Below are 24,268 nucleotides of genomic sequence, written 5' to 3' on the forward strand. Positions count from 1 at the left end.
GGAATGACATTTATTTTTCTCTCTTTTTTTATGGTTATTGAGTTTGACTAATTATTTTACAGGCTTTTTTGTGATTGAAAAATATGGTAATCTCAAATTATAATGAATGTAAATTATTAACTTTTACCTAAAAAATAGAAGAGTTTCTAAGCGCACGCTCACGCGTGCTCAGAGGCTAGTTAATATAATTGGGATCACTACTACACAATCCATCGAAATTTTCAACCCTGATGGCCTATTTGAATTAAGGAGAAGTAAATAGAATTGGCTAGAAATTAGCATAATTTTCGGTGCTTACTCTATCCTACTCTCTTTTAATCCAAACAGACTCTAAAAAGGTTGCGTTTTACCCTAACAAATGGGACGAGCTATGTGAGTTTGACCTAATTGGATATGAGTTGAGAATATTTGGTCAAACTAAAATGAATTTCAAAACCCATATAACATTTACTCTATCTTTTGTTGATTTTTGGCCCAAGAATAAAGAAAAATGTAACTTTTACAATCCTATCTATCTCCCGGTTCACTTCCAGATATTCATTTAGAAGTTGCCAAGCCCAAAGTCACTGATGGGAAGCTTTCTTCGAAAACCACATATGCCAAGCCCAAGTTAACCACTTCCTGGATTGCCAACAAAGCCCACATACAAAACCATCTTTGATGAAAATACATCCTTTCTTAAAGTCAAAAAGAATATTTCACTAAAATGGGCCGAGATCACATCAAAACCAAATTAGCCCAATTAAAACCCCTAAGGCCCAAACAAAGAAAAAGGACCCATTGGTCATTATTCACAAAGACAAGTCCTTTCCTCGTAAATATGAAACGCCGAAAGTCCAACACAGCCACTTCGTCCTCGGCCAAACCCTCGGCCTATAAATACCTATTGTCCTCGGCTCTCACAACCCCTCCCTCTCTCTCTAGGTTGCTCGCTCTGTGTGTGTGTGTGTGTGTCTCTCTCTTAGCCCTTTGTTTGGAACGATCCGAGAGTTTGAGCAAACATGTTGGTTTACCAGGACCTCCTCACAGGTACTCTCTCCTCACTATCTTTTACTTTTACTTCTCCGATGATTTAGATCTGTGTTTAGTAAGTGAAGCTGTATTGTTTAAATTATGTTTTCTTATTATGTGCTATAGATTTTAGATCTACTGATCTAGTACTTAGTTGTTGTTTTTTAATATTGGTTGTATAAGATTGTGGATCTAGAACTTAATTTTTTGTTACTGTTTCACTGTTAACATGCTAAACTGACTGATCCACACTATGTTTAAATAATTCTGGTTCCTAGTTATTGTATTTGGGTGAATTTGCTAATTAGATCATGCCCTTTTTGTATTCTATGCATGTTTAATGTTTTCCTTGGACTGATAATGATTGTGTATGCATGACTGGTTGGATTTGTGGGGGTTTTTTTTTTTTTTTTTTTTTTTTCTATGATAGATTAATCTAGGGTTTAATTGCAGCCTAAGAAGTAAGAAGCATTAGCACTCTAAGTCAGGAAAAAATATTTTTTTTTTAAATTCTTTGGATAGTCATGTATTTTCAAAACTTAGAATAAATATAAAATATGTATTTAAATAAACAAAGGGAAAATTGCACTTATCTTTGAAGCAAATAATAGGAAGTGAAGAAAGCAAGGTACAGCTTCTTGATTGGATCTTGGTTTACTACCTTGACGATCCAGTCAATTATTTTACACAAAACTTGCGATATTCAACTCATCAGTATCACTCGCCTGAGCTTGACCTTTTTTGTGATAGTTCGGGCCCTTTTATTACTGGCACATCCATATATTTTTCCAAGATATTTTCACTTTGGTTCTGTTATTTTAACTTTTTAGTTTGTGAAATATGATTTGAGTAATATATTTGTAACATTAGCAAACGCACTCTGTCCCAAAACCGTCTTTTTGACCAATGTTCTGAGGCAATTTCTTCGTTTGCGATAGTAACAATGAAATTCTAGTTTGTATATTTTTATATTCTAGGATTTCCCAACTTACTCAACCAATGGTCATATTTTCACTGGCCCTCTGGTTATGGGCACATTAGTTGGGTACATAATACAATACTGTGTGGTACCATCAAATTATGTAGCACATTATGGCTTTCATATGATATTTGTTTGGCTGCAACATTATAATAGGATGATTTGCAAACTAAATAAATAGGGTATTTGATGGGTATCAAATTTACTGGAAGTACAAAGACCTTTCAACTTATGTTTGAAAAACTATAAAACTGGGAATTTGTTCATGAGAACTTTCATCATAAGATTTAATGCATTAAATCAAACAAGGGATGGTAAATGCTTAACTTTGTCAATTTATGTTACTGAGTTTAATGGAGTGTAGTTTATTTTGGAAAGTAAGGGAGTTTCATGTGCAATTTTCCCATAAATAAGATATACATAATGGTATATGTTAATTAGTTGATTGTTGTATACCTATCAAAAAAAAATTTTGATTGTTGTATAGTGTCCTAATTTTTCAAGAATTTTTGTGTTAGTGGGATACGTTGCAAATGCTCTCATAATTTAGGATGGATGGTTACTCATTGAATTGGGGGTGAACATTACAAATTAACATCGAATTAGAGTGTTGATTGCAAAAGTTTTGGAGTTTGGGGTGTCCATTGCTAATTTGTCTATAGTTTAGGGTGGATGATTCTGATTAACAAAAGGATTGGTGACTAATGAAATGCTAAATTTATTTCAGTCATCATCGCCGGTTGTTTGACTGTCTAAAATTTGTTCATTTATATCAGGTGATGAGCTGCTCTCGGACTCGTTTCCATACAAGGAAATTCAGAATGGAATTCTGTGGGAAGTTGAGGGAAAGGTTAGTTTTTTCTCAAGCTTTACTTTGAATTTCTTGAAACCAAATGTCACTGCTTTTTATGCTAGTAAAGCTTGTAATATGACTGTTTCAATTATCCTTCTATGCTGTTATATAATTCTAAAATTAAAAGGGAATGATGCTGTGGGCTTGATTTGGAGGTTTCAAGATCGTTAGTTATTCGTTGATTGTAGTTTGCTATATTTTTGGATTTACTCATTAATTATGTCATATTCAATAATATGCGTTCGTAGAGAGTGGGGTTCAATTTATTAATGATTTCAATGTCTTTTCCATGCAGTGGGTTGTTCAAGGTGCTGTTGATGTAGACATTGGTGCAAACCCTTCTGCTGAAGGTGGAGAAGATGATGAGGGTGTTGATGACCAAGCTGTTAAGGTTGTTGACATTGTTGACACCTTTAGGCTTCAGGTTAGTCATGCCCACTAGTCCATGTCATATCATTATTTTTGTTTGTTTCCTTGCTAAACAGCTTCTGACATTTATTATCACATGCTTACAGGAGCAACCTTCTTTTGATAAGAAGCAATTTGTCACATTCATGAAGAGATACATCAAGTTGTTGACACCCAAGCTTGAAGGGGAGCAACAAGATATCTTTAAGAAGAACATTGAGGGAGCAACCAAGTTCCTGCTTTCGAAGCTCAGTGACCTCCAATTGTAAGTGTTTTTTCTGTTTGATGCTCTTAATCATTGTCATTGACTTATTCCCACTTCCTGTCTCATTACGCCTTTTTTTTTTCCCCTTGTGTGATTTATGTTAACCCATATGCAATTTTGGTTTGTCTCAACTTTTTCTGTATGTAACCTTAAAGATGGCTTGTCTCAAGTTTATAACTTAATGTTATAAACTTTTTGCTTATGTTAAAGTATGCATTTTATGGGCAAAAGTTAAATTGCTCAAAAGATGCTTAACAACTTGGGAACCTTTGCAGTTTCGTGGGGGAGAGCATGCACGATGATGGCGGTCTTGTATTTGCCTATTACAAGGAAGGTGCCACTGACCCAACATTTTTGTACTTCGCCCATGGTCTGAAGGAGATCAAGTGCTAAAAAGTAGCGTTGCTGGCTTCGAAGCAGTTGTTTCTGTAACCGTAGTTTCTATTACTGTTGGTTTTCTATTTTTTGCCGTTTGTTCTGTTGACATTAAGGCCTCGTGCCTATTGTTTTCTTCTGGTTTTAATGGGTATTTTCTTATTATAATGTGACTTTCTGATTTAGTGGGTATTTATGTTTCAATTCAGTTGAAGAAACAAATAAGTTATAGGAGTGTCTTAAAAGATTTTTTTTGGCTGAATAGGAGTGTCTTATTTAAAGATTGATTGGTTCTTTACCTGTCCTATCATCTTTGCATATGATGATCTTTCTCTATATATATATATAGTGCCCGTTTGGATTGCCCGTTTCCTGGCGTCTGCGTTTTTGTTCTGCGGTTTTCACTTTTTTTTTTTTTTTTTTGGGTTCAGCCCGTATTTGTTGACTTTTGCACAGTGAACAGTACATTTGTGCACTGTTTACAGACCCACAAATTCCACTTTTCAGCAACTTTTTCATTAAAAATTGGTTCCACAATACTATTCACACATTTAAAAATTATTTTGCTATAGTGTTTTCAGTTTCAGCAAAAATAAGTTCAATCCAAACGGATCCATAACGTCATTACCTGGGTAACTGTAGGTTAAGGAGGTTTGTTGGCAAATTTGTTGCCCGCTTGGATAGTATATAATAATATTTTAAAGAACTCGACTGCCAAATTTGTAAAATATTGAACTAAACTTCAATTTGTTGATCAAGAGTTGATTAGAGATGGTTAGTTATAACGTGTATACATTGAATTTGATTCATAGTTGAAGTAGCATATTAATTTACCGATTGACTAAAAAGTTTAAGCTATTGGGATATGGTAAATTTAATCATTTAATCAATATTTTTAACACTCCTCCTCATGTGTATTTAGGATCTTACGCTCTGATATTATGTTAAATTACCTATTGTTTCAAAAGTTTAAACTGGGATATGATAAATTTATTTTTTATTTTTTTATTTTTTATTTTTTTGTTGAGAAGAGTAAATTTAATCATTTATCAATGTCTGTCAAGATTGGGTTATAATGACATTGAACAGATCTATTCTTGTCCTTTGCATAAAGTGGTTAAAATTTGTCTTTTCACTTCAAACCTATTACAAGTGTGGATATATCATATATATTTTTTATCACTTCAAACATATCTTTTATGACCATGAACCAAGCTATAGAGTAGAACCATTTTCGTTAGTAAGAGCCTACGAGGGTTGGTATGCTGCGCAGCAGCCTATGTGTATTCTGTAGTAGTATTGCTGGAGAAAAACTGTATTTCTCGGTTCTCTTGATTAATTTTTGAAATGTATAAATTTAATTTTATAGTTTGAAATTAGAGAATCTTGTGACATTTTCAATAAAATAGTTAGTAGCAGTAGAGGAGTTTTAAGTAGTCACTATGTTCATATTTCTTTTCTTTTCTTTCTGAGCTAGCTTAAAAATCCTAAGGCCTACTAAACACCACCTCAAAACCACCCCCAGTCTCGACATAGCAAGTCCATGGAAAACCCCCAAGCTCTCATGGCAATGGCAAGGGAAGATATCGCTTCGCCCATGGAAAACCCCCAAGCTCTCATGGCAATGGCAAGGAGAGATATCGCTTCGCCCAACATGGGTGGTGGTTATATTCAAATTGTTTGTGCCATGGTTTCTTGTCTACGAAAATTTGCAGTTTACATAATCAACCATAACAATGTGTATGGTGTATACTTTCTGTCAGCATCTGTTGTTAATCCGTTGGACTAAAAAATGGAGGACAAAAAAATGTTGTTCTTAGATGAGTTAGCAGCAATATGATATATTATAACGGAAGGGGCATCAAAGTTTGTACAATGGTAGCAATTGATTTATTGTCTTTGTGACTCTTAATGTGTGTTTTAAGGCCTTCTCATTCTGTGAGGCAGTGAAGTAATTAAAACATATTGGCTATGCCTATATCTACTACTTAAACTACTCACAATTTCCTAACAAAAAAGTTTGTCTCAAGTGGCTGCCTATATTTTACAAGGCAATTGCTTTGGTATTTCATGTTTGCATGACCGTTCAACGCTTTTGGTGACTACTGAATAAAGGACAATGATCAATTGATTGCCGAGTAGTATAGATTGAAAATAGGTCTTCACTAGGCACTTCGACACTTTGTACCATAATTACACACATACAAAGAGAATAGACAATTTAATCTAATATAAGTAGATGGATTTATTGCATGAAATCTGCACCAAAATTGCAGGAAATAAGGTGCACCACCGAGGTGTTTGGTCTAGCGGTTATGATCTCTCACTTCTAAGGGTTTGGGAGGTAGATGTCCCAAGTTTGAGTCCTACAATGGGAAACACTTAGGAAATAACTCTATACTCTCAGCTCATACTCACTAGCATCCTTGATAAGGCTGGGTGCACAGTTATGGCTCATCCAGATCTCTTGCTCTAATAGGCTTGGGCCCAGCAGGTAGGGTGTTACTATAATCACACCTAAGTGAAAAACGCCAACTCAAGTCACTCCTTTTACCCATTTTTTATTCATAAAAAAAAATAAATAAATAAATAAAAAAAAGGCACACAAAACCTTACAAATGGAATTGTAACAAGAGTGACAAGAATTCAATATAATATATGTGAAATTAGTAAATATTTGTTATTAGGTAGCCTAAATACTGGTTCAGTGCTGGAGCTTCTTAATAATTATCACATTGCAGCGACCATGATGAGCACAGTAATCACTGACACTGCCTAGAACTGCCCTGCAAAGAGAGAAGAATTTGCATCACATAGACTGAATAGAATTTGCATCACATAGACTTGTGCATGAATGGAGGCAGGGCCAATTCTGCCCTCCATATGGATTACTCATTAGGCTATATGCATAGGGAATGGATTTTTCAGTTTTTTATTATTTTCTTTTTCGTTTTATTTTCTGGGTAATGGAGTGGAGTCATGGTTAATTATTATTATTAAGGGAAGTGACACCAAAGTTTGCTATACAATGAATGGAGATTTCATCTTTACATAACCTATGAAATGTTGACAAGATGCAATCCGTGCCAAATTGCTAGATTAAACAATGCCACCGATATTGTTCTCAATATATATATATATATATATATATGACGTTAGCAGCCAACAATGATTTCATTTCCCAGTTGAATGAATGTATGTAAACTTTTATACCTGCACTTTGTAAGCTAACTCCTTGTACTTAAAACAATACTTCAAATACCAACATGAAATGTTCAATAGTTGACCCAATGAGCTCTAGATGCAGAAAGAGGGTTTGGACTTTGAGTTCCATGTGGAATCAATTTTAAAACTTATGAAAGGCATTGCTTTGCACCAAATTAGCACAAAAAACTAGAAATGTACATTATAGTCATAATGTAATTGGTAACTGGGTGCTATAGAATTGTACCTTTTAATTGCTCCATAACCACGACTGCCCATTACCAAAATAGATGCATGGTGTTTATCTATAGCCTCACACAAAACATTCCGGGGATCTCCTTGACTCACTTCAGTTGACACATCATCAACCTGCACAGAAATTTTAATTCATTAATTCTATAAGCTATAACAATAATTCTTACCATAATGCAAAACTTCCTTCTAGAAGGTCTGGCTCGCCTATAGGTTCCAATTCTCCAATAATACTATGTCAATTATTTAGTATCTAGAAAGATCATTTTGAGTGTAATTATGCAGGCCTTGCATACAATTAGTGCCATTTACAAAGGTTAGCAGCAACATGACACTTACTCAACCATGTAAGTCACAGCCGGCTCAATAATATTGATCTTTTATTTTTATTTCTTTTTGTTTAGCGGATATTATAATTCTTATACATAAATCTTACACACTAATGTATTATTAATCACAAAAAAATTTATTCAAAAAATTTATTATATTATATTATTAAAGTGATACTAATCATATTAATTGTCAGTGACTAGTTTTTTTTTTTTTTTTTAAATAATATTTTTAGTAGTTTTAGCATTTTCTTATTTATTTATTATGCACACGAAATTGTCCCCAAATCGAGAAAAAGGAAAGATTTGAATAAATGAGTTCTACTTTATAAGATGTGATCCTAATCGATTGTAGATATGTGATTGTTACCGATTTACTGCTGCAGATGTCCTTAGCCTTCTGAATGGTAATAGCGGCTGACTTCTTCAAATCTGAGTCCAAAACCTTTACAAATTCAGAGGATCCTGTTAAAGAGGACGTCAAAGATTGAATTCAGTTATTGTACAAAAACAACTTGTAAGTTGTAATTCTTGATATTTGTAATTTGTTCAACCCTAGAAAATATAAAGCAAAAGAAATCCAAAAACAATTAGAGCACGTAGCAAAACAATCAACATCTATACATGGTTCCAACTCATTGACCCGAATTGTAGTGCTCACATGTAAATTAGCTAACCACAAAGCAAAAAAATCATAGAATGATGTTACGTCAATTTTGTCAATACCAGTTTTTTTAAGGCATCAATACCATAATTGAAAGGAAATTAATTTAATTAATAAGGCAACACCCACCCTAAGATAATGTTTAAAATTATGCTTAAACGCTTATGAATATTAATAAGTCGTAAATTTAACATGTTTAATAAGATTCTAAAGATTTGTAATTCAATAGACACTTTTTTATATTTCCATCATAGATGTCCAGAGTTCAAATCTTTCTCCACATTGTAACAATCAAATTATCAAAAAAAAAAAAAAAAAAAAAAAACTAGTCATTTTATTGTGTTTTTGTTAGCAGCAAGTATTGATTGATGAAAATCACTAAAATTTGAATAAACTTTACCAACTTCAGCCATTCCTAGGAAAGAAGCCGGCGAACCTATAGCATGAACGATAATGAGCTTGAATTTATGGTTCTCCTTAGAAACAAAAAAATGGTCTAATGCCCACTTCAAAGCAAGGAAGCTATGTTCACTTTCATCCACAGCCACCAAAATCACTGGCTTCTGAGTCTCTGCCATTGTTGCACAAACAACAATTTAAAGTTTAAACTACCCTCTCCTTCTCTTCCTCTTCTAGGTTGACAAATGTGAAAGAATTCTTGTTGAAGTGCTTTGCATGCCTTGAGAATTGTATTTATTTCCAGTTCTAACTATTCTTTAGTACTTCTATAACTGAACACCCTATTCTTACGAGAAAGTTTATAGACTCAATGATATTTACGATGATAAATGGTGGAAAAAAAAAGTGATGTACTTCTATAATTAAACACCCTGATCTTAAGAGAAAGTTTGTTGACTCAATGATATTTGTGACGATAAGTGGTAAAAAAAAAGTGATGGGTCAACGTAGAAGTGGTAGTCTAACAATCACACATATCATTAGATTGAGACCAAAGTTGTGGCAAATGGCATGGTTATAAAAGAACTATATTCTTTAACATAACAAGAGTGGGAACAACATTTTGTATCATTGTATAATGTGCGATGGTTTTCACGGTGGTGATTTATGAAGGAGATGAGGTTGTGGGGGGAGTAGGATGTACCTGATAAGAACTTATTGTGTTTCTTGTTAATATGTTCGCAATTGCCGGGAGACAGTTGGCCTTTGACTCGGTTAATGTAAGAAATGGACGGTTTGTGGATAGGTTAGGACCATAATTTATTGAACAATTTTTTTCACTCACTTGGTGAGTTGTGAATAGTGAAGATGTGAACATACTGACTTACATGAACCTAATACCATCTTTTTATCTATTACTCACAACTCGCTACATGGAAAATTGTGGTAAAAGTTGTGCAATAAGTTATGGCCCTAATATTTTCTTCGAGGGAAAATTGTGCGGAGTCTATTAGGTTGCTAATCTGGGAGAAATTATAAGATCCACATAGTGGATAAGTGATGTGGTCCACCATTTCACTAAAAAACTTTCACATGTTAAAAATTGTTAGTTAGAAAATTTTTTTAAACATAAATTAATTACTGACTCAGCAATTTTAAATAAGTGGAAGTTTTTTAGTGGAATGGTGGACAAATGACATGGTCCACCAGAGGATTCTATAATTTCTCCTAATCTGGACTCCCCCCTCCCCCTTTCTATATGTTATTTTATAAAATTAACATTTCTTTGGGGCATAATTTTCCAAAAGCTCCACTCAAATTCATTACTTTTGTGAAAATATTGCTTAAAAATTCTTAAGTAGTTATAATTCAATTATAAAAAAAATATAAATAGATTATTAAAAAATTATAATAAAAAAAACTCCACTCAAAGTCATTACTTTTGTAAAAATAATACTTGAAAATTTTTAAATGATTCTAATACAATTATACTTACAACACATGGATTAAGAAAATTTATTGTTAAATCCAAAATAAAATACTTATTTGGTATGATTAATAAATATTGTCTAAGGAGTTTTATTTTTTGTCAATAAAGTTCCAATAATGCTCCTTTTGGAATGTGTGTTTAATATGCTTAACTTTTATTATTTTCTTGAGTAATCAAATTTTTTTTCTTCAATTTATTGTTATTTTTCTCGTTTTGTAGTATTTTTGTTATTTTTTTGGGATAGGACAGTGTGCAAAGGTACATGAGATATCAATTGAAAAAAAAAATCAATTGTTTTTAGAGATTAATTAGAATAATTGTTTTCTAAATGATTCTTCATTTGTGTATAAGTTTGTTATTTTTGGTCAAATATTTATTATCTATACTACTATCTAAGAGGTTTCCTCTATTTAGACTCCTACTTTTGGATGCCCAAAGTAAAATTACTAATTTAAAAAGTCTTAAATTTTTTATTTATTAAAAATAAAAAGTTTTTCATCCACGTTTCTCTCCCTCCTCCACATATTGTAAAACTCCTGGTATTTAAAAAAAAGGTTAAAAAACAAAAACAAAAATTCCAGCCATAAACACACATTTGTCATTTTATCCACTTCAAAAGAGTTATCAAAATCTATCCAATCTTTCATTAAAAAAAAAAAAAAAAATCTATCCAATCTATACTATTATGAGTCTGTTTAATATCCACTTATTTTGCTGAAATTGAAAACTTTTTATCGAAAATACTGTAGATAAAAGTAAAAGTTAGCTGAAATAGTACAGTAAAACCTATAAATAGTACAAAATGGGGCTCATAAATAGTAGCAAAGCTAAGTAATAAAATAAAATGGTTTTTTAATTTGAAGCCAAACACACACTATTTAAGGGACTTCCCTTGTTTGGACTTCTAATTTTAGATGCCCAAAGTAAAATTACTAATTTAAAAAATCCTAAATTTTAGATATATATATATATATATATATAAACAAAACAAAACAAGTTTTCGACATTTCGCTCCCTCCTCCACATATCGTAAAGCTCCATCTATTTAAAAAAACACAAAAAAACAAGAATCCAGCCACAAGTCTCCGCTTTAAAAGTGTTATCAAAATTTATCTAAAAAAAAATCAAGTTTCAACATTATCTCATTCTCAAAAAAAAAATTCAACATATTCACTTAGATTAGGTTAAAGTAGAATTTCTATTTTGTATATATAAAAAAAATTTCAACATTATAACACAATTGGATGGGATAAATTTTAAAATAAATATATAAACTTCCCACCTGAAATTTAATCTGCCAAAAACAGTTTGAACCTACGCCTTTTCAATTACCCAATTAATTAATTAATTTTTTATACAAAAGATTAGAAAACCAAATTCAAAACTTTTTAAGAGATAAACTTATACAATTATCTTTCTCTTTTTCTTCTCAATCAAAAAACTTATACAATTATCATAAAAATTAGATAGGTTTCCCTATAATAAAAAAGTTAGGTATCCCAAAAAAAAACCTCCCCACCCAGCCTTTTTTTTTTTAATTCAAATTTTGTGAAGAACTCCATATTCAACAACCGTATCACCACTTTAAAAATATAACCATTATCACCACGCTTCTTTAATTTTCTTTTATTTCTATACAAATTTTAGATTCAAAGAATCAAGGTTAAGCCACAAATACATGTCTTCACCTTTCTTCCTCTCTCAATTAAAAAAAAATCTCCCTGGGGAATTTTGAAGAACAAGATCTATACTACACAATAATTTGTTCAAGTACTTTTCTTCATATCATAAATAAAATCTCCACTCTTCATATTATTTTTTACTTTTAATTAATTACTTCAAACCATTACTATACGTCTATTACTAATCACATTTAACCCTTGATTTACTCTTATTTTGCCTTATTTTGTAGTCCATTTGAGCGAACAAGTGGTCATCTCTCAAAATATGAGATGCCATATAAATGCATCCTACCAACTAGTGAGTACCACTGGTTTTATTTTACATTCTTTTAATCACCTAATTTCTTATTTTTATTAGCACATTCTTTTAATCATCTAATTTCTTATTTTTTTTTGCTTCGTATTCAGTGGGAAATGGTTTGTAATAAGGATTGTCTTAAATTTCTTCGAAACTATGTATTTCTTTTGGCATAATTACGATGCACTTTTGTATATTTGTTGTTAATTTGTCACACATATTTGATTTTAGTTTTGAAACATTTTTCCCTTTTAGTTATCAGGTTTTGCTTCTTGGAAACAAATAAAATAATAAATTAGCATAAATCTTTTCTCTTCTAAATAATTATTTTTACATTCTATTTCCCTTGGTGGAAATAATCTTCCCAATGGTATTAATGATTCCCTTAAAAAATAGAAGTCTCTAACCACGCTTGTGAGTGCGTGCTTAGAGGCTAGTATATGTTAAGTATCTAGTATATTCAATAGTTTGTCATTATTGTGAGAGGTAAATAAATTAATATTTTTAAAAAATATATAAATTTTCAAAAGCTTAAGAAGTTAAAAGTTTCAATAAAGTAAAAATTATCTCCTTACAAGCTAAAAATATATATAAGATACTATATGATATATGACTTATTTAGTTTTATATGAAAGGATAGTATCTACACAAACTCATGATATTAAAAAAATCTAAGAAAGAAATTGAATTAAGAATTTCCCTATAATCTAGTTTAGCTATCTCTCACAAAATACTAAAAAACATTACTCTCATTTTCAAGCAAATAGCAAACACGTATATAACTACATGTCTGTATATATATTTGTGAGTTTTATACCATTTCATCTTAGTCCTATAGGTTAGGCCCACAAGGAAGGATTTTGGGGTTTTAGATTGGTTTTGGGCATTTGGGGTTTTAGATTGGGGGCACAGAGCTCAGCTAAACCCAAAATAGAAATGAAAAACCATTTATATAAAGATAAATTTTCTCTCTCTCTCTCTCTCTCACACACACACGCACATATATATAGGTGTAGGGGCACAATTTAGTAACCAAGTTCTTGCTGTCACAAGCCTCGGTCCAAAAAGCCCAACACAATGAATTCTTGTAGAGTATGGGCTGAAGAACTCGGTTTAAGCAAGTTTAAACGGGTTGTTGCATGGGTTAAGGGAATACACGAACAAGAACAAATGCTATTGTGTTGAAAAGTCACCTGGAATGATAGAGCTAAAAACTTGGTTAATGGATACAGATCAATGTAGTAAGATTTCTCTACAGTATTCTCTCCTCCTTTTTCGTCCTCCTCTCTTGGGGGACTTTTACATATTATATAGGCCCTTTCTAATCATCTGGGCTTTACACTTGTTGATCATCTAAACCCCCACTTGAGCACCTGTCCCATCAGACACCCCTCTTAGTTCTTTGTGAGTTGCGGTAGCCAAGGTAGCACTGTTCAGGGGTCTTCTCCTCATTAATGCAGCCAGGAGAGTAGTTGTAATGCATTTAATGTAGTGGTAGCAACCTTTGCTGAGATATTTCAGATTTCCTTCCTTTTTACGTATTTGGAAGAGGGACTATAGTGGCTTGGGTGTACCTTTGCTCCGGGTTTTGCAGTATCCGAGGAGAAATTACTCCTCAGACATGTTCTCTTTGCCCCAGTGGGCCTGAATAAGAATTGCTTGGGCTACACTGACTCCTCGGACGGGCTACTTCCTCGAACGGGCCTAGGGCCCAGCCAGCATGTTATTTTGGGCCGGTCCCCACAATAGCCCCTCAAAACTCCGGTTTTTGATCTCCTTCCGAGGAGAAAAGCGGGGTTTTGACATTACAAAGGATGGAATTAATTTGCTCCTGATTCACACGTGTAAGGGCAGTTACTTTTGATGCGCTACAATTTACGAGGCGCGGCTATTTACTCCAGGCGGCTTCATGTCTCCCCTATCCAATGACGCGGCGCAGATCTAACGGCTGACATTCTTCCCTGAGTTCTTGAGCGGGAGCGATTCCCTTTTTCCCCCTTGCTATATAAAGCCTTAAGGAGACTTGTTCTTCTTTTCGTTCACCAGCATATAAGAAGTTTAAAGAACACCGAAGAGCTCCAGTGCCCAGACATCCACGAATACTCCCGACCTTCAGATTTTTGCAACTATTTCTGTGAGGCGTCCTTCCCTGAAGAGATTTCTAGAGATTGTTGCAGGGACACCCGTAAGTTCCACTCGCTTCGTTGCTTCAAATTTCTCCTCGGCTATCAATTTTCACTTCGGCTTTCTCTCCGTCCCTCCAGTTTAACTTAGATGGGTAGATTCAAGGATCTAGTAGATACTCCGACTGCCATAGAGGCTTTTAGGGCAAAATATCATATCCCACCAGGTGTGGTTCTGCAGTACTGTCCCCCAGAAGGAGTATTAATAGATAGAGACGTGGGTCAAGTCGTCATTCCTATGATTGCTTTTATAGAAGGAGGAATGACACTTCCCATGCGTAGGATTACCCGGGACTACTTGTTCCACCATAGGTTGACATCGCATCAGTACACTCCAAATATGTTCAGGATATTAGGCAGCGTAGATGTCCTGAGCGAGCGGATGGGTCTAGGCCTTACCTGGCATGATGTGGTTCATCTGTACAAGTGCCACTACCTTGAGAAGGGGGGGTATTATCTTAAATCTCGGTCCGAGGTCGTTAGGCTAATCTCCTGCCTCCTTATATCCAATAAGACTATGAAGGATGATTTCCGCATTGCCTCAGGAGAGTGGAGTGATGGTTTTCATTGTCCAACTCGGGCAGGAAATCTAGGTGCGGCGCCTCTAGGGCCAATCTTTTAGGGAGGGGGCTTAGCTCTTTAGATTCATTCCCTTTTTTTTTTTTTTTTTTTTAAGAATCTAAAAATTTTATAACTTAACCATAATTTCCTCCTTGGTTATTTTGCAGATAGAGCTCAAGTTGCTCCTCGGCTGAGCCACGTAAAAGTTCCGGCCTTGAACTATCTTTTGAGGTCAGAAATCTACATTAACGAGGACGAGCAACTACGCGCGGCTTATCTGGTTTTGGGCTACCAACCCCTATCCCGCGCCTTCCAAGACATTGGCCATGCCATAAGAGCTGGTAGTCCGAGGTTAGCCAGGATCGATGTGTCCAAGCCCAAGTTTTTAGCCCGAAACGATCTCAAGCCAGTCATTTTGCCCCGCATTCAAAATCCTCCACTAGTTGCGCAATTGCCTCCTTCAGATAATCTCGAGGTTGCCGCCCAAGCTGAAGAAGAAGCTGAATCATCTCGTCTTTCTCTAGAGGAGGAGATAGACGAGTTCTACTTCGAAGAAGATATTCCCAAAGCTCCTCTGATTGAGCTTTCAAATCCTGAGGGAGAGCAAGATCGAAATTCTATGGTCAGCTCCCCAATTATTATAGCCTGCTGGGAAGACTCCTCAGACGATGAGGTAGATAATATGGCTTCCAATAAAGGAAAAAGCCTACAAGAGTTGATGGCCTCCCGAGGCAAGAGTCAGCCATCAAAGGCGCCATCTCAGTCGCAGACCCCTGTTCTTCCTCCCGTTGCTCCTCAGCTCCCTTCTGATCTCGGCCTAAAGGTTAACCCGGACCTGAAGAAGAAAAGGCCGGTTGAAAACCTTGAGGAAGGCGAGGTGGGCCCCCGCCAGGGCAAGCAACAAAAAACCACCTAGGAGCAGAAGAATAAAAGGGCTCCCTTCGTAGAAAGCCGAGAGGAAGAAAACCGGGCCGAAGTGCGTGTTAATCCGCGCACTTGGAGCCCGAAGCTCGAGGTAGACGAAGTCGCCATTCCTTATACTGCCTCGGTCCGAGAATATAATAGGGGCCGAGCAGGATATATAGCTAAGGCCCTAGAGTAGCCAGTGCTCCTTCCCCGGGATATGAAGGCCTACAAACGATTCTCTCAGCCTGAGCTCTTTCTATCCCTCAAGAGGGACCTTGCAATGGTACAGTGACTCTTCTAACCTTTGATAAATCATTAGACCTTGTCACATTCTAAGATTTCGTTTTGTTGTTTTGTGGGCAGATTACTCAGCAAGTGTTTGTGGCCGAGGAGTACTGCCGCAACAACCGCAATTTGGCTGAAGCTGAGGCTCAGTCTCGTGCCGAGGTGGAGAAATCTGTAGGGTCCCTCAAGCAGGAGAATTTTGAACTTTCGGAGAAGTTCAAAGAGGCGGAGAAAGGCCGCAAAAGTGCTCTGGCTGGACTGAAGAACGCTGAAACCCAAGCTGAGGACCAACACCAAAAATTGTACGTGACCGAGACCAACCTTGCCACTGAAAGGCAAACAATGTTGGATCTCAAGGCCGCATTACAGAAAGCTGTGAAGGAGGTCCGGCTGGCTAAAGAAGAGGCTCAGCTAGTTCGGAAAGCAGCCGAGGCTGAAAAGAAGGCTTCTTATCAGCTGGGGGTGGAGGAGACTGAAGCTAGGCTTTCCGAGGAGCTACCAGAGGTGTGCAGGGATTATTGCAACATCTCATGGGCTCATGCCCTTGATGCTGCAGGGATTCCTGCGGACTCGGCCTTAAGGTTGCCTAAGAAGGTCTTTTTTCCCCTTGAGATCCGGGAGATCCCTGATGAAGCAACTGAAGCTGTTGGGCAAGCTATGGTTGTTCCTGATGCCATCCCCTCAGTTGATATTGCTGGGGGATCTGGTCAAGAAGCCATCCAGGCTGAGGACGCGGTAATAGAGAAGAAAAAGGACCAGGGCAAGGGCAAAAGAACCTCCACTAAGGCCAAGGATCCTGCCAAGGAGTCAGTCACCGAAGATCTTGGGGCAGATTCCCAAGCTAAGGATGTTCCCCCTTCTCAGCCAGAGCAAAAAGAGGATCCCCCCGTCGAGACTTAGTTTCTAGGTTTTTCTTACTGTATTTTTTTTTTTTGAAAAATGGGAGTTGTCTTATATTTTGTTCTTTGTAAAGACTTCCCTTTGTACTACACTCGGCTTATTAATATAGAATGTTCTTTTTCCCATTTTTCTTTTTGTATTTACAACTGATATTGATATAATTTCATTACTTTGTTCAAAGTTAACGCTATTGTTCCTCTAGTTGATATTTGCAACGATCCTTAAGATTCTATCAATATAAACAAATGAGAAAAGGCAGCGCCAAGCGGCGAACTTAGAACAATAGATGCTATTATACAAAACTACGAACGTACCTTAAAATTGCACAGGAGTCCTGAGTTGTTAATTTCTCCTAAGCCTGTGGTCCGAGGAGCCATGTAGGACTTAGGTTCTGTTTAAAACTTAGATAGATGCCGTAAGTTGTTAATTTCCCCTAAGGTTGTGGTCCGAGGAGCCATGCAGGACTTAGGTTCTGTTTAACACTTAGATAGATTTCGTAAGTTGTTAATTTCCCCTAAGTCTGTGGTCCAAAGGGTCATGCAGGACTTAGGTTTTGTTTAACACTTAGATAGATTTCGTAAGTTGTTAATTTCCCCTAAGGCTGTGGTCCGAGGGGCCATGCAGGACTTAGGTTCTGTTTAACACTTAGATAGATTCCGTAAGTTGTTAATTTCCACTAAGGCTGTGGTTCGAGGGATCATGCAGGACTTAGGTTCTGTTTAACACTTAGATAGATGTCGTAAGTTGTTAATTTCCCCTAAGTCTCTGGTCCGAGGGGTCATGCAGGACTTAGGTTCTGTTTGAAACTTAGATAGATATCGTAAGTTGTTAATTTCCCCTAAGTCTGTGGTTCGAGGGGCCATGCAGGACTTAGGTTCTGTTTAACACTTAGATAGATGCCGTAAGTTGTTAATTTCCTTTAAGTCTGTGGTCCGAGGGGTCATGCAGGACTTAGGTTCTGTTTAATACTTAGATGTCGTAAGTTGTTAATTTCCCCTAAGTCTGTAGTCCGAGGGGCCATGCAAGACTTAAGTTCTGTTTAACACTTAGATAGATGCCGTAAGTTGTTAATTTCCCCTAAGTTTGTGGTCCGAGGGGCCATGCAGGACTTAGGTTCTGTTTAAAACTTAGATAGATGTCGTAAGTTGTTAATTTCCTCTAAGGCTGTGGTCCGAGGGGCCATGCAGGACTTAGGTTCTGTTTAACATTTACATAGATTCCGTAAGTTGTTAATTTCCCCTAAGTCTGTGGTCCGAGGGGCCATGCAAGACTTAGGTTCTGTTTAAAACTTAGATAGATGGAAATGGACCAATGGGTATACGATGATCATGGAACAAAACACAGGCAGAGTTGTTTTCATTAATAATAATATATTCTTAGATTATTTACATTCCACGGGCGAGGTACAGTTTTTTCATCTAAGTCTTCTAGGTAATAAGCACCTATTCCGACCACAGATGTGATGTGATATGGTCCTTCCCAGTTGGGTCCCAGCTTGCTCCAGGAAGGGTTCTTAGCGTTGTCGAGAATCTTCCTCATCATGAGGTCGCCTAGACTCAAAGGTCGCAGCTTTACATTAACATCATACCCCTGCTTTAGCTTCTGGTGATAACAGGCCATATGGATCATCGCTTTTTCCCTTTTTTTCTCAGCTAAGTCTAGACTTCTCCCCAGTAACTCGTCATTGTTTTTTGGGGTAAAAGTGCTGGACTTCAATGTGGGGAAGCTAGCCTCGAGCGGGAGTACGGCTTCGGCCCCATAAGTCATTGAAAAAGGGGTTTCTCCCGTTGACCGTCGCGGCGTCGTCCGATAGGTCCATAAGACGTGTGGTAGCTCTTCCACCCATCTCCCCTTTGCATCATCCAACCTCTTTTTCAGCTCGCTTACTATGACTTTATTCACGGCCTCGGCTTGCCCATTTCCTTGGGGGTAGGCAGGAGTGGAATATCGGTTTGTGGTTCCAAACTCACAGCAGTATTCCCTAAAGTTTTTACTATCAAATTGAAGACTGTTGTCAGAGATGAGAGTGTAAGGAGTTCCGAAGCGCGTAATAATGTTTTTCCAAATGAATTTCTTGGCATCCACGTCCCTGATATTGGCCAAAGGTTCAGCCTCTACCCATTTGGTGAAATAATTGGTGCCGACTATTATGTATCACTTATTCCCTACTGCTTTAGGGAAAGGACCGACAATATCAAGACCCCACTAAGCAAACAGCCAGGGGCTGGAGAGGGGGTTAAGGACTCCTCCCGGTTGGTGGATATTTGGGGCGAATTTTTGGCATTGATCACACTTCTTTGCATATTCTTGGGCCTCTCTCTGTATGTTCAGCCACCAGTATCCCTGGGTAAGTGCCCTGTGCGCCAGGGATCTTCCTCCTGTGTGACTTCCACAAATCCCCTCATGTAGCTCTTCAAGCAAGGACTCGGATTCCTCTGGGAGTATACATAATAGGTACAGCCCAGAATAGGAGCGCCGGTATAGCTTGTGGTCTTCTGACAACCAAAACCGAGGAGCATTCCTCCTTATCTTCTCGGCCTCCAGTTTTCCTTCTGGTAATGTATCGTCTTTGAGAAAATTCATTATAGGATCCATCCAGCTGGGACTCTTTCTAACCTGATGGACCTGAGCTGTGTCTCTTCTAATTGAACCTGTCTGGCATAGATCCTCAACAAGGATCATTCGTGGCAGATCATGCGCAAAGGACGTGGCAAGAGTGGCCAGGAAATCTGCATGTGTGTTCCCACTTCTGGAAACATGCGTCAGATTGAAGGATTCAAAGTCTAACTGTAGGCATTTGACTCGACTGAGATACTCTTGCATTCTAGCATCTTTAGCTTCTAACTCACCCATTACTTAGCCAACGACTAATTTGGAGTCCGAAAATGCTTCCATTGCCATTCCGCCCAATTTTTGAACCATCATCATTCCTTGAAGTAAAGTTTTGTACTCGGCCTCGTTGTTCGTAGTCGAGAACCCAAGTCTTAGCGATTTTTCAATGGCAATACCTTCGGGCGATATTAGAACTAGCCCAATTCTAGATCCTGTTTGGTTGGCCGCGCCGTCCACGTAGACTTTCCAACGCGAGATCTCCCGTACTGAGATTGTGCCAACCGATTTTCCATCCATGTCTTCCTTCTCTGTTATTATTTCTACAAAGGGCTCAGCAAATTTTGCGACTAGATCCGTGAGGACTTGACCCTTGACAGAGGACCTAGGCATGTATTTAATATCAAAGGCCCCCAAAAGTGCACTCCACATGGCGATCCTTCCTGTGTAATCGGTGCTTCGGAGCACCGATCGAAGGGGAAGCTAGGTTAGAACAATGACCGTGTGTGCCTGAAAGTAATGGGGGAGTTTTCGCGTGGCATGCACCACTTCAGCCTCATGTAATGATTTACTTACGTAATACACTGGTCGCTGTATTCCATTATCATCTCGTATCAGTACCAGGCATACAACATGAGGGGCTACCGCTATGTATGTGAACAGTACCTCGTCCGCCTCAGGGCTAGACATGATGGGTGGTCGAGACAAGTATTCTTTGAGTTGCTGGAAGGCCAGGACACAATCCTCCGACCACTCAAACCCTTTCCACTTATTTCTTAAGAGAAAGAAAGGTCGGCATCGGTCTGCAGATCGTGATATGAACCGGTTCAACGCTGCGATCATGCCAGTGAGTTTTTGCACTTCTTTCGGATTTCGAGGAGCCTGTAGGCTATTAATCGCTTTGATTTGATCTGGGCTTACCTCTATTCCTCTGTGAGTTGCCATATAGCCTAGGAATTTCCCAGATCCGACCCCAAATGAACACTTGGAAGCATTGAGCTGCAACTTATGCTCCCTTAAGATGCCAAAGATGATCTCCAGGTCTTTCACGTGCTCGGATACCACCTTACTTTTTACCACCACATCGTCTATGTAGACTTCAATAACCTTGCCTAGCTGAGGTTTGAACATTCTGGTCATCATCCTTTGGTAGGTTGACCCTGCATTCTTTAGTCCGAAAGGCATCACCTTATAGTGGTAGTTTTCGACGGGTGTCATGAACGCCGTTTTCTCCTGATCCTCTAATGCCAGAGGTATCTGATGATAGCCCTAGAAGGCATCCAGGAAGCTCATTCGAAGGTGGCCTACAGTCGCATCTACCAGTCGGTCTATTCGAGGTAATGGGAACAGGTCTTTCGGGCATGCTTTGTTCAAGTCTGTGAAGTCCACGCAGACTCGCCACTTCCCCGTTTTCTTTCTTACCACCACCGTATTTGCCAGCCATTCGGGGTAAAAGACTTCTTTTATAGCCCCTGCTTTTTTTAGTTTCGTTACTTCGTCTCTAACGGCATTGGCATGTTCTTTCGAGGGGCGTCGGGGTGGCTGCTTTTTTGGAACAGAAGATGGGTTAACATTTAAGTAGTGACAAATGAGACTAGGGTCAACCCTCGGGGCATCGTAAGCGTCCCATGCAAATACATCAACATTTCTCCTCAGAAACCCGACCAGTTCCTCTTTTTCTTGAGGAGGTAACTCCGAGCCGACCTGGAAAAATCTCTCTGGCTCATTGTCAACTATAAACTTTTCCAAACTTTCGCACTTTATCTCCTCGGCTAGCCCACTGACTTGCCCTGCCGAGGTGGTTGATTGCTATAAGTTTTTAGAAGCTGAGGACTCGGCATTGGACTGACGTGAGATGGCGACCACTATACACTGCCTGGCCATGGCCTGATCTCCACGAATCTCTTCCACTTGGCCTCTGAACGAGTATTTTACCTTTTGGTGAAGTGTGGAAGATACGGCTTCGAAGGCATGGATGCATGGCCTGGCTACTATCGCTGTGTAGGGCGAGTAGGCATCGACCACGATAAAATCCACCTCCACCACCTCTGACCCGGTCTGTATGGATAGTCTGATCTGCCCTTTTGGTATAACAGTCTTCCCTTCGAAGCTGATAAGGGGAGAGTCATAAGCCGTCAAATCTTCCGGCCTTAAGTTCAGCCCCTTGTATAGATCAGGGTACATTACCTCTACTGCGCTACCCGGGTCTACCAGTACCCTTCTCACATCGAAACATCCGATTCTCAGCGTAACCACTAAGGCATCGTCGTGAGGTTGGATAGTTCCCCTCTTATCTTCATCTGAGAATCCTAATATTAAAGAGCTTCCCTTTTTAGACCTTTTAAATTCTCTTTCCCTGTCCTCGGCGGAGAGTTGAGCCACAGACAGCACCCTAGAAGGAAATGATCTGGTTCTTCCTGGAGCGGCGAGGATGACGTGTATCGTCCCCATGGGAGGTCTTAATGATACATCTTTTCGAGGCTCTTGCATTACCTAGCCCAGATGACCGCTTGAGGGGTGTAAAAGGTGACGTAACTTTCCTTCTCGGACCAGCTAATCTAGGTGATTCCATGGATTTCTGCAATCCTCAGTGGTATTGTCATGGTCCTGATGATAGTGACAATACAGGTTCTGGTTGCATTTCGAAGGGTCCCCAGCCATTTTTCCCGGCCATCTGAAGAAAGGTTCGTTCTTGACTTTCTCCAGAACTTGCTGTACTGGCTCTCTGAACATGGCATTAACCGTTTGCATGTTGCTTTGTCCAACCTATCTCGAAAAATCTCTCCTTGGCTGGTTATGGTTATATCATTCCGATCTGAAATCATTCCCTTTGGGGGGAATGATCTTCTCCTTTCCTTTTCCTTGTAGCTGATCTTCTTCCACCCTTTTGTACTTGTCAATCCTATCCATCAACTGATGAACGTTGGCAACGGGTTTACCAGTGAGAGATTTCCTTAAGCCATGACCGGTGGGGAGACCGCTTTTGAATGTGCTGATAGCAACATCATCGTGGCTCTCATCCAACTCGTTTTACATCTCCCAATACCTATCCGAATACGCCTTTAGGGTCTCTCCCTCGCGCATGGATAAGGACAACAATGAACTTAGGGGTCGAGGGACTCTGCTATTTGTAATAAAGCGAGAACAAAAAGCATGAGTGAGCTGCTTATAAGAGCCTATGGAATTCATTTTCAAGTTGTTGAACCATCTCATCGCCATTGGCCCCAAGCTGGACGGGAAAACTTTGCACATCAGAGCCTCATTTTGGGAGTAGATGGCCATTCTTTGGTTAAACTGGCTCACGTGCTCTACCGGGTCTGCTCGGTCGTTATAGATGGCAAACGTTGGTTAATTAAAACGTCGGGGTAATTTAGCCCCTTCGATCCTATGTGCGAAGGGTGATCTGGAGATCTGATACAATGCCTTGTTCATGGCATCATTACCCAATCCCTTGCTAGATGGGCTCTCATACCTTCGTGTAGGGCGCACCTCCTTCTCGTAAGAAAAAGTTTCGCTCAGAGGAGTTCTCGACCTCCGTCTGTAGCTGACGTCCTCCTCCTTATTAGAGGACGCATCTGAACTGGAGGGAGATTGCTTTCGTCGTGCATGGCATAGCTTTCTTTTCAGGTCTTCTATTTCTTGTTGCATGGCCTGATGATCATTTTGCCTTCGGGATGCACGACTACCTATTTGGGTACGGCTTTGGCTGGTCTGGGTAGTATGTACGCTTCCCTCATGATTCCCTCCATTGCCTAGATTTGTTCCCGGGTTGGGAGGATTATTTTGCCGTTGAGAGGCAACAGGTTCCGTCAGTTGAGGGTCAGCTTGGTGGGGATTCTCCCGGTGTGGACCTAATTCTACCATGCCTAACCGTCGTATTTGCCAACACTTAAGTTCTTCCCACAGACGGCGCCAATTGTAAGGGCACAATTTAGTAACCAAGTTCCTGCTGTCACAAGCCTCGGTCCAAAAAGCCCAACACAATGAATTCTTGTAGAGTATGGGCTAAAGAACTCGGTTTAAGCAAGTTTAAACTGGCTGTTGCATGGGTTAAGGAAATACACGAACAAGAACAAATGTTATTGTGTTGAAAAGTCACCTGGAATGATAGAGCTAAAAACTTGGTTAATGGATACAGATCAATGTAGTAAGATTTCTCTGCAGTATTCTTTCCTCCTTTTTCATCCTCCTCTCTTGGGGGACTTTTACATATTATATAGGCCCTTTCTAATCATCTGGGCTTTACACTTGTTGATCATCCAAACCCCCACTTGAGCACCTGTCCCATCAGACACACCTTTCAGTTCTTTGTGAGTTGCGGTAGCCAAGGTAGCACTGTTCAGGGGTCTTCTCCTCATTAATGTGGCCAGAAGAGTAGTTGTAATGCATTTAATGT

The 24,268-nt window shown here is 38.4% G+C and overlaps 3 protein-coding genes across 3 annotated transcripts; 1 reads left to right on the forward strand and 2 right to left on the reverse strand.

Moving 5' to 3' along the window:
* The first annotated feature begins 860 nt into the window (after positions 1-860).
* Positions 861-4,064, forward strand: LOC126689047 (translationally-controlled tumor protein homolog). The gene is made up of 5 exons (XM_050384069.1): positions 861-1,029; positions 2,767-2,840; positions 3,139-3,267; positions 3,359-3,516; positions 3,792-4,064. The coding sequence occupies exons 1-5, from the start codon at positions 1,002-1,004 to the stop codon at positions 3,907-3,909; spliced, it is 507 nt and encodes a 168-aa protein (XP_050240026.1). The 5' UTR covers positions 861-1,001; the 3' UTR covers positions 3,910-4,064.
* A 2,531-nt stretch (positions 4,065-6,595) lies between these two features.
* On the reverse strand, positions 6,596-8,953 carry LOC126689746 (universal stress protein PHOS32-like). Its single transcript, XM_050384933.1, has 4 exons — positions 8,741-8,953; positions 8,047-8,141; positions 7,343-7,464; positions 6,596-6,677 (listed from the first exon to the last, which is right to left on the reverse strand). Exons 1-4 carry the CDS (start codon positions 8,916-8,918, stop codon positions 6,596-6,598), a joined length of 477 nt encoding a protein of 158 aa, XP_050240890.1. The 5' UTR covers positions 8,919-8,953.
* Positions 8,954-21,681: 12,728 nt separating this feature from the next.
* On the reverse strand, positions 21,682-22,323 carry LOC126690269 (uncharacterized). The gene has a single exon (XM_050385387.1). The coding sequence runs from the start codon at positions 22,321-22,323 to the stop codon at positions 21,682-21,684; it is 642 nt and encodes a 213-aa protein (XP_050241344.1).
* Between the last annotated feature and the right edge of the window lie 1,945 nt (positions 22,324-24,268).

Source organism: Quercus robur, chromosome 6 (assembly GCF_932294415.1).
Source record: "Quercus robur chromosome 6, dhQueRobu3.1, whole genome shotgun sequence".
In the NCBI taxonomy this organism is placed as follows: Eukaryota; Viridiplantae; Streptophyta; class Magnoliopsida; order Fagales; family Fagaceae; genus Quercus; species Quercus robur.